The 16326-nt window shown below is 39.9% G+C and overlaps 1 protein-coding gene across 7 annotated transcripts in view; it reads right to left on the bottom strand.

Annotated features, from left to right (window-relative positions):
• Positions 1-16326, bottom strand: part of prkd1 (protein kinase D1) — a 95674-nt gene that overhangs the window by 39025 nt on the left and 40323 nt on the right. For all 7 annotated transcript variants that reach the window (XR_006827261.1, XM_046063586.1, XM_046063588.1 and 4 more), the window contains exon 2: positions 1274-1412. Coding sequence is in view for 6 of the 7 variants with exons in the window: in XM_046063584.1 (XP_045919540.1) it covers positions 1274-1412 (139 nt within the window). In the remaining variant the exon portion in view is untranslated. The remainder of the gene's footprint in view (positions 1-1273; positions 1413-16326) is intronic.

The following is a 16326-nucleotide window of genomic DNA, read 5'->3' as shown; positions in this document are numbered from 1 at the left end:
CCAAGTTCTTTACTTTGATGTCTTTATTTATATAGATTTATCTTCCAAATAAAACTATCCAGAATCCTCTTGTGATTTAAACTGATCGTTGGTTTTGGTCTTTTCTTGGGATTTGTTCATTGAGTAATAGTAGTAATACCAAAGTGTGGAAATATACTTACCTTTTCAGTACAAAAGGTAAAAATACAATTTTTTTCAGAATGGCCCATTTCAGAATAGTAGATATGGCTTTACAGATTATAATTTTTGATGCATTAATGTGGTCATCACTTAAATGTTGCATCTGGTAAAGGTGGAGATCATTTGAATTGCATACAGTGCCATTACCATTTGATTTCCATACATATATACATATGCACTAAACAAAATTATAAACGCAACACTTTTGTTTAGGCTCCTATTCATTGTGAGCTGAACTCAAAGATCTAAGACTTTCTCTATTTACACAAAAAGCCCATTTCTCTCAAATATTGTACAGAAATCTGTCAAAATCTGTGTTAGTTAGCACTTCTCCTTTGCCGAGATAATCCATCCACCTCACAGGTGTGGCGTATCGAGATGCTGATTTCCCTTCCCTTAATTTAGAGATATATATTTGGCAGAGTCACTACATGTTTTTACCAGACGTGTCCTCTATAGTTTCCTTCTTTACCGCCTGAAGATTTGAGGCTGCAGAATTACTGACATCTTTAAAAGCTTTTGGCATATTTGTTAAAACTGTCACTGTATCCTGACAGACGTACATGAGACAGACAGAACTTTACACCAATAAAAGTAGCTGATTAGCTGTTAGCAGCTCCTGTTTGCAGTGTACCCATGGATGTACAGATAATTGTCAATGGATTACTTTGATACTTAAGAAAACTTAAAAACAGGAAGATTCTCAGGTTCTGAAGCGTCTTTTTTCTGTGACTTGGATTTATGGATGTTTATTCTGGACGGCTATCAGAGATAATAATATCCTTGGGAAGCGTGTGATTCAATATGTGTTACATGTCTGTGTGTACACATTTGACTTGAGTTTTGTCTCCGAGAAGGAGTTTGATGTTTGTCTTAAATTCACCTCACACACTTTCTGTGCTTTCCCGTTAACTGTCCCGTGCTTTCTCTTTTGGCTTTGACCTGCTGAATGTCTATTATAAACCATATCGTGTCATTTCTAACTGGTTGAAATGGCGTCCGGAACGATGAGGAAAGATACCGAGGAGAACAGTGAATATTTTAATCCCCATCTCCTAATTCAGCTGTGACGCCACCATCCATACTCTTTTACCTGACAGCACGGCCTCCACCAGGTCTCCCTCCTGGATCTGAGAGGCAGAGCGCAGCAGCTGCAGCACGTTCTCTGATGTCTGGTCATGACGAAACAGCAGGATCTTCTCATACATCCCATAGAAAACACACTCGGGTATCTGACGGAAACAGAGAACAGAGCACTGAACAGGCAGTAGGCTACACATCGGCTTATTATTCAGATATGTTGATGGCCAGAGACTGAGAGACACATGAACTATATTCAGACTGTGTCACTTCTACCAACAACTACAAGCAGAGACAACACTTCCTGCTGCAGCCACAAAAACACTTTCCTCTCCCATTGATCACCTCACAACAGTATCTCATGACCCATCATATCTCCAGATGGGGAAGGGTCTGAAATTAACACCCGGCACCCAGCAAATGCGGGTAAATTGTTGGCAGTGAAATCGTTGGGCCATTCGCCACTTTGGCGAAGGACACATGTAGTAGCTAAGGTTAGTGTATTGTGGTGAATAGACAAACATATTTATTTATATTTATATTATTTCATAGATTTGAGAAAATGTGAGCAGTTCCTTTATTTATGTTCATGCCAATAAAGCAAATTCAAATCTGAGAGAGAGAAGAGCGATAGAGAGCAAGACACACAAAATCAAGGAGCTTTGATCTTCATCAGCAGATGAATAAATAATTCAAATTATCATCAGGAGGTGATGGACAGAATAATCTAAGAGACTACATTAATGCAAAAACACTAATGTAGTAAATTTATAGAGTTGTACTAAACCATCATGCGTGATGAACTTCGGGTTATTAACTGACAACTTCAGACTACATTAATCCAATCAAATTGATCAAATAATACTACTAATAATAATAATAACAGCAGCCTGGTAGTATTATTACATTATCTAACAATTAATTCATTATAATTAATATTCACATGATTACTTATGTTTTGGACATAAATTGTTAAAATTAGTCATCATCACACAAATATATGACTAAAAATGTCACTTCTGAAGTGAGGAATCACACATATTCTGGCAAAACTATGACTGTTTTGGACACGCTGATCATACAGATGTGTAGTACACAAGATGATTATACTGCTAAGATTCAGTGGAGTTTTGATTATTTTTTTCTGCTGTAAAAATGTGTCCAAATCCATTATGACCATTGGACCAAATCACTTTAAAAACTCATCTAATTCTCTCGTTCTCATTCCCAGGGCATCAAATAGCTACGCTTTGTCACGTCCTTCGGCGTCTGGTACCAACACACACACGGCAGCCTTCAGCATCCTTGTTCAACGCTAAAAGTAGGCCTAGCATAAATAACAGAAAAGTCAGAATAATGAGGTGGTCGGGGTGGATGGGTGGGTCAGGTCTAAGTAATGTAGCTATTTTAACCAAAACCACAATGTCTTCTAGCTTCTAACCAAGTTGTTTTGTTGCTTAAACCAAACTTTAACCACTAGTTCGGGGATGGGAACGGGTTGCTAATGATGGCTGCACACTAGAGGATAATGGGCCAATTTGGGGTCCCATTCTCCCCGACAATCGTTCCCGAGCCAAGGCTGGTCGGAACAGTTATTGGCCCAAATGATCCTGTAGTGTGAGGGGTTTACAGACCTAATCTGAAGGTCACTGACTGGATCAGAGGCACCCCAATTTTTCGATATGTAAATAGTTATTATTTTAAATCAACAAGCCGATGACGACAGTCACGTGAGATCCCACGTACTCGGAAAGTCACTCGGAAATCGTTTAATGTAATTGCCAAGTGTGTGGTCCGTCGTCTGGGCTGAATTGTCTGGTGTGTACGTTGTTAAGATTAAAACATTAAAAATATTTTAAATCTGTCGTTATGTCTGTGGTATCCCACTTTTTAAAAATCAGTTAAGATATGAAAAGCCTCTAGTGTGCACCAGGCATAAGTTCATTATTTATAGTTTAATTGCTCGAATGAGTCCTCACAAAGACAGAAATATAAGAGCGCGCGCACACACACACACACACACACACACACACACTGTGTGACACCAGAGTAAGTTAAAGGTGCAGCAGTTCGCTGTTATGTTTAAAATCGATGAGGCGTCGGTGAAACGAGCAACACATCGACCAACAACAGAGCACTTCTGAGACCGCTATCCAAAACACACACAAAACACACTCACACCTACAGAAACACACAAACACTAACATGAAACTCAGGAAGAATATCCTGGAAAAAATTCCTTGTTAAAATGAACTGGTGATCAATATTACAACAACCACTACTATTAATAATAATTATACTGTCTATGCTGTAAGTGTTTGGAAACCACATATAGTGTGCAACAAAATAAAACATTTTGAAAAATATGCTACAGGTTCCCAGCCTCCGGGCTGTGGACCAGTGCCGAGCCTCAGAACATTTGCTAACAGGCCGCGAGGAATATTAATTACTAGCCAAAAAAAGAGTTGAATAATAATAATGCAACTTAAAAGGCAATTTTTGCAGTAATTACCTTCAACTACAGTTTGTTTTTGATAATGTTTTCCTCATCACTCCCTTCCTCATCACTCCCTGTCTTAAGTTTAACTCTACTTTAGTGTGTAAAGTTATACTTCTACTCCATTACATTTATTAGGTACCTGTAGTTACTTTGTAGATTAGGATTTAAAAAACCTACAATGAGCATTTAAAACACACTGCATTGTTATAAATTAAACCACCCAAATAAAAATGAATATAATTAGCAATATTAAAGTGCATCTCACATGTTACTGCATAAATAACAATACACATATTTTATAATACATAAAAATTTAATACTAAGGAGCCCAGTTTGGCTGCATAGTAAGTACGTTTAACTTTTATACTTAAGGTAAATTTACATGGCAATACTTACGTACTTTAATTATGTAAGACATGTTAATCTACCACTAAATTATACTGATATTTAATTAAAGGAGTCATCCGACTGCGAGCGGTGGAAGCCCCTGTGTTCATCTGCCTTATTTCTGAGCGTTAGATGTTCAGGCTGACATCGATCTCATGTCTGTGTGTTCACTACACAGCTGGAGTGAGGATGTGGTTAGCCTAGCTTAGCATTAAGACTGAAAGAGGAGGGAAACAGCTAGCCTTTGCTGTATCTCGTTTGTTTAATCTGAACACAAACAGGAATGTAAAAATATGGAGATGAACAAGAGTTGTTGGAGGAGAAGAAGAAGAACAGGTGGAGGTGAGAGAGGAAATTGAGAAAAAAAGAATAGTAGAATAGAGGAAGAGAAAGAAAATAGACTTTTAAGGAAGACAAGACTGAAACAATGATTTGGAAGAAGAGGAGGGAGAGAGGAAAGAAGATGATCAGGAGAGAAAGGGATGAAGCAGAAAATGCTGTCGAACATGATGAAGAGGAGGAGAGTGTTCTCACTCATTAGGCCTTCACCCCTCTCTCTCTCTCTCTCTCTCTCTCTCTCTCTCTCATAGTCTGAGTGGTAGTCTCTCGCCCTTCTTCCTCTTTAGTGCCTCATAACTCCCTCTGCTTCTCAATAAGATCCTCAACAATTCACTTCATAGATACATCCCTATGTGTGTGTGGTGTCACCATAGCAGCAGTGCTAGTCTTGTTGTCATGGCAGCATGAACTCAAGGCTGATTCCTCTCCTCCGTCTCTTTCCGTTCCATTCAGTTCACTTCAGTGCTTTCTGTACAGAATGTACTATGCCATATATTAAACTGCAGCTCACTGACAGCCCTGCAAGGCATTGTGGGCAGTGAAGTCTTGGTGCAGTAGTTTTCACCGCAAAAAACGCTCATCAGACTGGTTTCGCTAGATCTGGACAGGTTGACTTGTTGCTTAGCAAATATTTTCTGATCAGTTTCTGATCAAAGTTTGAACTGACTGATGTATTGATAAATCTGATAAATTAATAAATACATCTCCTTGGGTTTACTTTATTTGACAAATGACGACAGCTACTAGCTTGATATCAGTATTTTAACCTTTGGATTTGTATAATTTAAACTTTGTTTCCCCATGCTTCCAGTCTTTATGCTAAGCTAGGCTAACCACGTCCTGTTTCCAGCTACTTGCAAGGGATATATGTCCTCTCGCCCAAAATGTCCGGGATTTGGCTTTTGCTTTCTACAGTCGGCATTCATTGTGTGCTTTTTTGCATTGCTTTGACTTTTCTTCTTAGGTCCCGCCTTCTGGCATGCCACCATTAGTCGGTCATGGAGGCCTACACGTCCTTCACGCCAACATTGGTCAAACTGCATCTCAATCATCCCCCTCAGCAAGAGACAGGACAGCAGCTTGCTTGTCAACAGTGGCACATGGCGCCTGAACAGTGTAAAAAATGCCCAAATGGTACTCTGCCCTCTCCACCAGTGGGAGAAAGTAGTTTTTTACCCCAAGCATGTGCATTAAGGGCGTACTCACAATAGGCCCGGTTGCCTTGTCCCCCCTCCCCACTCCCCCGCTGGCCTGCGCTCACATTGCGCCTAACGATCCGAGCCGGAGCACGTTTACGTCATCACTCAGTCAGTGTTTCCATACATTAATTTGGCTGTGGTAGCCCGGCATAGTATCAATGCCGACCGCCAAATTTTGATATGTGATGTTTTTTTTTACTAGGCCTATTTATAATTGTAGTTGATTGCCCTAAATTTCTACCCACTGCGGGTGCCTGTCTGCCTCCTGCCCCCACAGTCTTCTTTTTTGAAAAACAAAATATGGTCACCCTATCTGTACTGAACACTGACACATGAGATTGATATCCATCTGGACATCTAACTCAGACAGGAAGAGAATAAACACTTTAAAATAAAGCCCTTCACTGGCGGCATATTTCGTTTCTAAACCAACCCGAGTCAGAGAGTAGTAATTGAGCCCGACTCAAACCCGAAGCATTTTATGTAAGAGTTTGTGTTACCCTGTCATGCAGTTGTTTTGTACAGTATGTGAATGTAAATGTAAATGCTCCGTACTTGTATAGCGCCTTTCTAGTCTTTTCGACCACTCAAAGCGCTTTTACACTACATCTGCATTCACCAGTCACACACATTCATACACTGAGCCTAAGTGCTCAAACGGAAACTAACATTCACACTCACTCATAATAGCCGCCAGGGGCAAATCGGGGTTCAGTATCTTGCCCAAGGACACTTCGACACGCAACCAGGGGGAGCCAGGCATTGAACCGCCGACCTTCCGATTAACGGCCAACCCGCTCTACCTCCTGAGCCACAGCCGCCCCAACCGTGGGTTGCGTTCAGGTGTTGCTGCCAAGTAGCTTAAGTGCATAAAATCACAAAACCCATCACTGAACAACACGATTGTAGCGCAACACAGTGAACACAGACAAGTGGTTCATAATTTATACTCTATATTTTACTGAGAAGATGTTGAAGCGCTAGTCCAACCGATGTGACCAAACCCAACCCGAAACCGAACATAATTTCTAAACTTTTGTCCGAACCCAGCCTGACTGGTCGGGTTCCGACATTTCTGTCAGGGTCTGGTTGGGTAGCGACCCTCTGTTTCAACTATTCCTTTAACCTGGTGAGATTTTACGCAACCGATTGATATGACACCAAAACTACAAAAATTAGTGTGAGGTGTCTTTAATGCAGCCAACAGGGCTGAAAACAAGAGATTAATACACACACATGCTGTTTTTTCTGCAAAAATCTGACATTAAATGAGGGTCAATACCATGAGGCTTATATTTCCTTTTGGCTTGTGTTTAGGAGCTTTTCGTATTTATCAATTTTTTTGGTTATACAACATTTTGATTATAATAATTTATTGGACTCTTTGACAAAACTGAGGACATATTTAGTGTAAAAGACAGAATAAAAGACTTTTAATAGACCTTTTTCACAGCAGACGTGTTGACACCTCACAGCAGGAAAAACACAAGTGTAATCAATAACATCAATAATAACTGCATCCTATTTAGATTGGCCCTCCTATAGTGAATGCTGGCTCACTGTTTGGAGCTGAGCCATTGTTAATGTTATTAGCGCTTTTCCTGCTATGACATGTGATACAGTCTGCTGTGAAAAAGGTTTATTGAACGCGACACAGTTGAAGATTTAATGTGTGAAACAGACTTCACAAACACTTTTTTAGATTTACAGCATCAGTCTGATCTCTGTGGCAGATTTACGCAGAAGATAGAAGAAGCTTTGTGTGTCAGATTTTTTGACTGAGAGTGCCGTGAAGATAAACAACGTCTCTCTTTGCACACGGGAACACGTCGTCACTGCAGCTGTAAACCTCTTTTCCGAACCAAAATGGCCATTTAAGAGGACCTCCTTATTTTTCAGACTGAACTGAGTCTAAAGACACAGAAAAAACTGCAGCTTCAACATGAAAATCATCCAAACAGGAGTTACAGTAATGGTGTACAGCTCCTCGCTTCACATAACGGGGATGAGAAAGGGCTATCACCATGACAACAGGACATGCTGCATGATGCCATTTATAAAGGTGTGTGTGTGTCGTCACTTGTGATCGCCATTATTGAGTGACTGCAGCAGATTCTGGTTTCTGGTTTCATACGTATATGTATTTGTGTGTGTAAGCTGTAGGCTAGAGGTTTACAAAGATGTGTACTACACTTCATACACTAATACAAATACTAAGCTGAGTCTGAGACTGTGTGAGTTGCAGCTGGAAAGAGTTACAACGTATGTAAAGATTTACACATCACTAACTAAAACAAGTTGCTCCACACAAACTAGCTCTTACATAAAGATTGATTGTTGCTAAATATCTACAGCCAGCAGTGTTATTTGTTCTTTACTTCTACTCCACTACAATGCAAATGATTCCAATTAAATTCCAATATGTATATTGCAGAGAAGTGCCACCATTATAGTAAATGCTTCTGTGACAGAGCTTTTATCTGTCGATTCATTTATTTACGTTTGATGTGACGCCACAATGAACTTGTTTGTAATATTTTGAATTTGAAACACACAAAGACCTAAAAACAATAGACACATAAGTAAGGAATGAACTAAAACTAACAAATCCTCCGAATTTAACACAATATGTTTTACTTTTCCAAAATCTCGCATGCAGACCCAAACCTATGACTTAGTTCATCTCTCAATAGAGAGACACCTAAGGGTGCTTTCACACCTGCCTCATTTAGTTCGGTTGAATCGCGCTAGAGTTCGTTTCCCTCCTTGGTGCGGTTCATTTGGGCAGGTGTGAATGCAGCAATCACCAAAAGCTGACCAAACAAGCGTACTAAGTCCTCCTTGAAGAGGTTGTCTCGGTGCGGTTCGCTTGTGATGCAAACGAACCAACCACAGGATTTCATGATAGCAGAGATGTGATCTGAGCATTATTTCCAGAGCTAAACCACTGATAAATCCATCTGCTGACCGCGAAATGTGTTCAGCGACCTTATAATTGATCTGTATACGCCATGTATAGGCTATTTTTATGAAAATCATTTGGTAACATATAATTGTCAGCAGAGGTATTTTCCTTGATTAATAATTGGTTAAAGGTGTTAAAAAAGGAGGGCAAGTGGTACTCGGTTTACCCTCAGTTCATAAAGTCCATAAAACACCCTAGGCTAATACGCCCCAAATTATTAACATGTCCTGTTTATACGTTATTATTCATGCTATGCGGTCGATCTGCGGTCTAACTTTGCTAATCATGCTTTTAATAAATGATTACTTTGTGAACTCTTTGCGATACAGATCAGAACCATTAAAGTGCTGCATAAACTTTGAGTTTGATTTCCACACGTGGGTCCTGATGTTGCAGAATGACAATCGCCAAAGCTGTCCAATCACCATGTTACCTGTTAAGTCTGTGTAACGTCATGGTTACTTCTCTTGGTTCGTTTGTAAAACTGCAGTGTGAACATGAACCGGACCAGAACTAAAATGCAACAGCATATTATTTTTTTTACTTGGTCCGGACCAAATGAACCAAACTAAGTCACTCGTTTCCGCTTCGTTGTTTGGTTGCTCTTAGCCAGGTAACTTAACTATGTTCCACGCAGAAATAAATCTCACCTGATGTGTTTAATCATTTAATCATCATTAATGGAAGCTCTTTGACGTTAGCTTCAGTAACGTTAGCTTCAGTCACTGAGAGAAAAAGTCACAACTTATATGTAATTATGTATTTTCACAGTCAGTTTTACGTCAAACTGCGACTTTCTTGACGTTTAAATGCACAATTAAAATTGACCATCATCATATGTGTAATTCACAGCACAATTCAAACGGGATCAAAAAATAAGTTGTCTCTTGGCATTGACTATGGTGCATATTTTTTCCGAATTAAGGTCCCATGGTGCTCCACTGGAAGGGGAGGAACTAAGTCTCTCTATACTTTCTGACTTCCTGTCTGTGGTTTTTTTCACCAAGCTCAATGGTTCCTACCATAGACTGTATAAAAACCCATTGACTGTTTTGAAGCTTCAAGTTTGGCATTTTGGCCATTTTGGTTTTTAGGAACCAGATGTGACCAGATGTGACCATATTCAGATAAGAGGGTGGTGCTAGCTAGCTTAGTTAGTAAGGTGCATCCATAATTCATGTCAACTGTGATATTAACTGGGTTACTAAAATTTTGGCTAGCGAAAAACAGGCTTATAGCAAAATGTACTTACTGGAAAAAACAGGGAAATGTTACAATTAACTTTTTTATAGCGGAAAAGATGCTGTTAAAAGGTCAAAGTTCTTAGGAGAAAATATAAACAACAAAGTCATTTCCTAAAACAGTTGCTCACTGTAGTTTCTATCAGACAAACAGGAGTAAATTTTGGATCAGCGGGACAGTGTATGTGGGACTGAGTTAGAATAAACTACAGTGGCTGTGTCCGAAATCCCTACTCTTCTCCCTACCCCCTATGTAAGGAGTTGTATGTAAGGCAAGGCAAGTTTATTTGTACAGCTCATTTCAACAACAAGGCAGTTCAGTGTTTTACATAAAACATGAAAGCAACAAAGGTAAATTGAAAAAACAAAACACATTAAAGTATAAATTTTAAACGGGTGAAATAGAAAATAAAACAGGATAAAATACACTTTAAGAGTAAAGAGTTAAATAGGAAATAGAAACAGGGTAAACAGGGCAGTAAAAGTCACAGTGCAGTGCACGATGTTAATCCACAGCCTTACATTTGATCTAATTAAAGGCAATGGTAAAAAGAAAAGTCTTAAGTCTTGATTAAAAAAGCTCTGGCAGTTTCAGCAGACCTGCAGTTTTCTGGGAGTTTGTTCCTGATATATGGATCATAAAAACTGAACGCTGCTTCCCCATGTTTTATGTTTTGATGTAGAGGACTATATAATGAGCTCACTCGCATTATTAAAACAACACTTACTCAATATTCCGGCGCCGTTAATTACGTCATTGCCGTCAGACAATCAGTTGGTGGACTGTTTTTTCTATCAGCGCAATGCATGATGGTATGTAGGGCTTGGTTAGTGACCATCAGTTGTACACTATTCAAAATGCATTCTGGGATACATTGAGTGGACTATATAGGGTATAATAATTATCACTATACATTCAGACAGCCCTTTAAAATGGCGAGTGGGTGATTTCGGGCACAGCCATCGCGTGTGTTCATGGCGATGAAAGAACATGTCACCCAGTGCAGCGGTGAGGCTCTTTGATCTGTTTATAGTTTATAGACAAATTTGGAGCTCTATGACATATGACGAGAAGAAAAATATAGAATATCACCAGACTTTAAGGAAAGAGGGCAAAAGAAAAGAAACGGTGAGAGGATGAGAGAACGAGAAGGGAAATGAGATGAAGAGAAAGATGAATAAAAAGACATGAATGGATGAAAAAAAGTGAGGAGATGAAAGAGAGAGAACAATGAGAGAAAACACACAAACACACATCTGTTCTCCTCTGCTTCACTCAGTGTGTGTCTCATAATGGCCGTCAGAAGGACACTTCACGGCTGCAATCATCATCAGTTACCAGGCAACAAGGAGGCTACTGACAGAAACACAGCTTTATTATTACTGTTTCAGAATGATAGAGGTGTGTGTGTGTGTGTGTGTGTGTGTGAGACACCCAGTGTGTTGGACAGTGTTTGGGTCATTACTGGGAAAAAGTAATTCTTTACCTCCAGAGAACTGAAACATTTCCACTTTCGGTAAATCAATAAATATTAATTTTGTAAACACCTTCAATGAAATTTTTTTCATGCATTTTTAACTTGCGTATTGTACGCATTATGAGGCTACAGCTTAGGGCTGGACAATATGACCTAAATTGAAAATCCTGATTAATTGAACATTTTACCCTTGATACCGATCAATGAACGATTATTTTGTCTTTTTTTGTGTCTTTGTTTGTTTTTGTTTTTTGTTTATTTCTTTTGCCCTCATAGTTAACTGACAAGGTTTGTACTGTAAATATGCTCAACCATTAAAGTCGGGATGTTCTGTTCGATTCACAAATGTCAAAAATCGATGTTCTAAATGTTAACTGATAATGTAATGTGTTAGATTACAATATTACTGTCTCTGAATTGTAATGCTTTACACTACTCTTGCGTTACTTTTGAGTTACTGCTGTTGAATGGGTGCATTATTCTGATAGTAAGATGTGCTGCATTGGTCACAGTATGCATGAGGTACAGCCGCATAACGTCATTTATTAGGCTGTTTGAATCTGCCCACGCTCAGGATCGGTCAGGATGAACAGACAGCGGCCTCTCTGATCATGAAAGTAATTCGTTAAAGCACAAACAGACAGCCTATAGAAATCTATTTATGCATGATCCATCAGGGGAGCTACCGTCTTGTTAAGAGGAGCCGAGCTCCCCTGTAGTTTGCACCCCCCCTACAGTCCCCACCATCAGATTCCCGCAGGAAAAGGAAATAACATTACTCTTTTACTCATGGATTTATTTTTCTGCTGCGGAAATGTTTCTCTGTGATGGGGAATTATTAAAAAAAACAAAAAAATACCCACTTAATTTTGGCTTTAAATGCGTCGTAACTCTTGTTACTGAGATTGTAACAGGTTTAATATTACCGGGGGTTTTTTTCTAATGCGTTATATTATTGTTTTATAGCAAAAAGCAATACATTACTGTAATTGCGTTACTTTTTTGTAACGCGTTACTCCCAACACTGGTTATTTTTATAGTAAGCAGTATTTATAGTTTTCAGTCACGTGACATGCACAGTGACCTGGAGGGAAAAACAAGCGAACAACATAGCTGCTCACACCATGACTCCCCCGTAGAGACGCCGCAAAAGCATCTAATTTTATTTGGATCACCTTTCAACTTAAGAAAAAGAAAGATATGAACACAAACTGCAAGTGTTGGGCATATCCGATCCATAAAACGTTACAGCATTCGGTGCCGCATTTCTACCGTTAAAAACCGCCGGGTCCCTGCTGCCGCTCGACTGCGGTATGTTTATGCTTACCTCGTGGGGAATCCCTCACCCAACACAGCCCAGGAATGTCTCCTCCTGTGTTCTGTACCTTATATCCCTTTACACAATATACACCAACCTGCTAATAAACAATTTAATCAACAACCTGTGTGCGTCACATGGTGTCACACCGCGTGCCTCCTGGCTCTCAGGTTTTAGGTATGTGTGTGTTGCATTCAGGTGTAAAAGTCTCACTGTGTGGAAATGAGGTGATTTTCACCTGAAATGAGATGATTAGTGAAACTGAACAGAGCTACGGACACGTCACACCGTGAATATGTGTGTGTGAATGTGTGACTGAGGAAATGTCCATGCTTACATGCATACATTTGCCTTTTTTTAAATCTATTTTTGCTTTTCCTACATTCACACTAAGCAGGTGTTTCCCACCGTTTACTAATTTGTACTTCAGAGCGAGTAAATTTGAAAATGCTGATTTCATGTTTTAAGGGACTAAAGCGTTACAGTCATGGTACCCTTCAGGACCTCTGTTGCCTCCCACAACAGATTCTGTTGTAATCTGTAATCCCATCCCAACCCCCATTTCGTTCCTTCCTTCCCCCCAATCCCATTTTAAACCTGTTACGATCCCACCCACCCCCATCCTCGCCCAATCTTGTCCTGATTCAGTCCTGATCCCAACCCAACCCCATCTAGAACCCATGCCAATCCATTCCCCAAAAATGTCCTTACCCTGCTATGATCCCGTACGGATCCCATTTATATCCTGTCATGATCCCTTTATGATTCAGTCCTACTTTTTATCTTGACCAGGTTCTTTTCCAATCCCATTTTGATCCCAAACCCAGATCCCATACAGAGCCTGCCCCAATCCTGCCTCAGTTCAATCCCAAAACCATCCTGATCCCATCCCAACTCAGTTTCCTGTCCCACCATGCTCCCATCCCAATCCCCCAATCCCACTTCTATTCCTATAATCCTGATCATCTCCGAATCTTATCCTGGTTCAGGCCCAGTCACATCTCAATTCTGTCGCAAACCCATCCCAATTCTCTCCCAGCCCCCCTCTGATCCAACCCTTATCCTGTCCTGATCCCAGTCCAATCCCATATCCTGCCACAATACTTTTCAGGTACTCTCCTGATCCCCTCTCTGAATCTAATCTTGATCCCATCCCAGTCCCATCTCAATTCTGTCGCAAACCCATCCCAATTCTCTCCCAGTCCTCCTCTGATCCACCCTCCAATCCCCAATCTCATTTCGATCCTGTCCCAATCCTGTTCAGATACTATCCTGATACTCTCCCAATCCCATCCTGAACCCATCTCAATCCAGTCCCAGTACCATCCTTATCCTGTCCAGATTCTGTCGCTTTCTGTTCAACTCCCATTTCGATCCAGATCCTGTTCCATTCTTATTGCAATCTCATACTAATACCCTGCCAACTTTCTCCCCCAGTCACAATACTATCAATACCGGTACGATCCAGATGTTTCATCCCGTTTCCATCAGGTCCAAATCCTGTCACATTCCCATAACAATGACATCCCCACCCTGACTCCTGCAGTATCATATGTGTAGTACTTTTACTGGTCAAATATTGAAATGAGCCAATTAAATCTTTATAAAAACAAAACAAATTGGATAAAATTTTATCATAAAAGAGGTAAATCAATAAATACAAACTATTTCACATGTAAAAGACTTTGGACTGAATATTGGTCAGATTTGGTGTAGAAGAGAGAGAGAGAGAGAGAGAGAGAGAGAATTCACATTCATAACAACACCATTCTTATTTGTGTAAATGAGAGAAAAACAAGCTCACATTCACAAACTCAGGACTTGTCTATGTGAGAAAGAGGACATCTATCACATTCATAAGGACATTGACACTGTCTGTGTGTGTGTTTCTGTGGAGTTTAATTGCAAACGCTTTGGCAACAGCTTCAGTTCATAAAGCAAAAGCCAGAAAAACAGAGAAACCCCTGCAGAGCGAGCGAACAAAGACAGAATTCATCTTGTTTCCAATGAGAAGTGACTGAACCTCAGAGTGAGTCACCACACTGACTAACACCGAAGCAGATCACTGCTTTCCAGGCTCGCATACTGTAGACTTCACACATGGAGGGAATTACTGCTAAACACACTGCAAGCCATCAGATAAATGTTGTGTGTTTATCTGCAGTAGTGATGTTTTTAGAGGCTTTACAAACACATCTCAAATCTTCTGTCAAATGCAGCTCTCTGCAACATGGAGGAACACATCTAAGGATTAACATGTCTTTGCTAGATGTGTGTTACTGAAAAGTGACAGATTACAACCAGTTCCCACTCCCAAGTCGTCACACATGGATGCATGGTCAAGACCCTTCGGTTTCAGTTAGCACCCTTCACTGAGGGAAGCCCTATAGCGTCATTTTTGAATGCTAAAAGTAGGTGTAATAAATAACAAAAAGTCAGAGTAAGGAGGTGGTTGCAGTGGAAAGGTGGGCCAGAATGTGGTGGGCAAATGATAAATGGAGGAAAATACAGGCTACAATTCAGTAGCAAACTAGTCTAACGTTTCTTATCCTGTAGGTAAGCTAGGTGTTCAGACACCAATTCTGCCTTTTCCAGAAGAAAACAGGTCTTCATCTCTTGGCATTTTCAATTTCCCTTTCCAGCGCTGCATGTCTACTTTCCAACCTCCCGTCTAACACACACTGTCACACTGTCGCCAGCAGCAAATTTAAAAGAACAACAAGGTGACAGTGTGTTGTTGTCTCATTGTGTGAAAAAACTATATCTCCAACAAATGTGTCACTTTTTAAATCCATTGTTTGTCAGATCTTCACTGATCCTGAGATGCAGTGGAAACACAAATGTTTAGTTCTTAAGGTCAATTTCTGGGACAATTTGGCTGAAACCAAATAATTTAATATAACTTTCTGTGTTTTACTGCTCAACATGATTTATTAGCCACATGAGGGTCCAGCAGATCACAAACGTTAAGGTTATGTCATTGACTAAAAGTGAGTGTTACTGTAGACGGTATCCCCTGTGGCGCTGTATGTTATCCACACATTATTGAATACCCCCACCACCACCACCATACATGCACAAACATATACTGTCACTACATGTGTGAAACGTCCACACGTCATAGGTTTTCAGGACATTACGACATGCTCGTACTTTCCTATCCTGCAATAAAGTAACCTTTTACAATGACTTTCCGAAATTAAAACCCTTAAGAAGAACTGGTTGTTTAAACCAGAACATCACTATAATGGAGGTCATTTTGTGTCTCTTCTTAGTTGTCTTGAGTCTCTGTGTTGTTGGTTTGTGTCTTTTATTGGTTTTTTGCTCTTTGTGCTCGTTTTGCATCTCTTATTAGTTGTTTTGAGTCTCAGTGGATGTTAACACACTTTGTGCCCGTTTTGCATCTTTTTTTGATAATTTTGCATCCCTTATTGGTTATTTGAGTCTCTGTGTGCTCTTTTTTCATCTCTTGTTAATTGTTTTGATTGTCTATGGATGTTAACACACTTTTTGTGCTCGTTTTGCTTCTTTTTTTGATAACTTTGCATCCCTTATTGGTTATTTGAGTCTCTGTGTGCTCTTTTTTCATCTCTTGTTAATTGTTTTGAGTGTCTATGGATGTTAACACACTTTTTGTGC

This window comes from Micropterus dolomieu, linkage group LG11, assembly GCF_021292245.1.
Source record: "Micropterus dolomieu isolate WLL.071019.BEF.003 ecotype Adirondacks linkage group LG11, ASM2129224v1, whole genome shotgun sequence".
Classification (NCBI taxonomy): domain Eukaryota; kingdom Metazoa; phylum Chordata; class Actinopteri; order Centrarchiformes; family Centrarchidae; genus Micropterus; species Micropterus dolomieu.
Note: the sequence above shows the minus strand (reverse complement) of the source record. Positions and strands in the feature narration are given on the sequence as shown.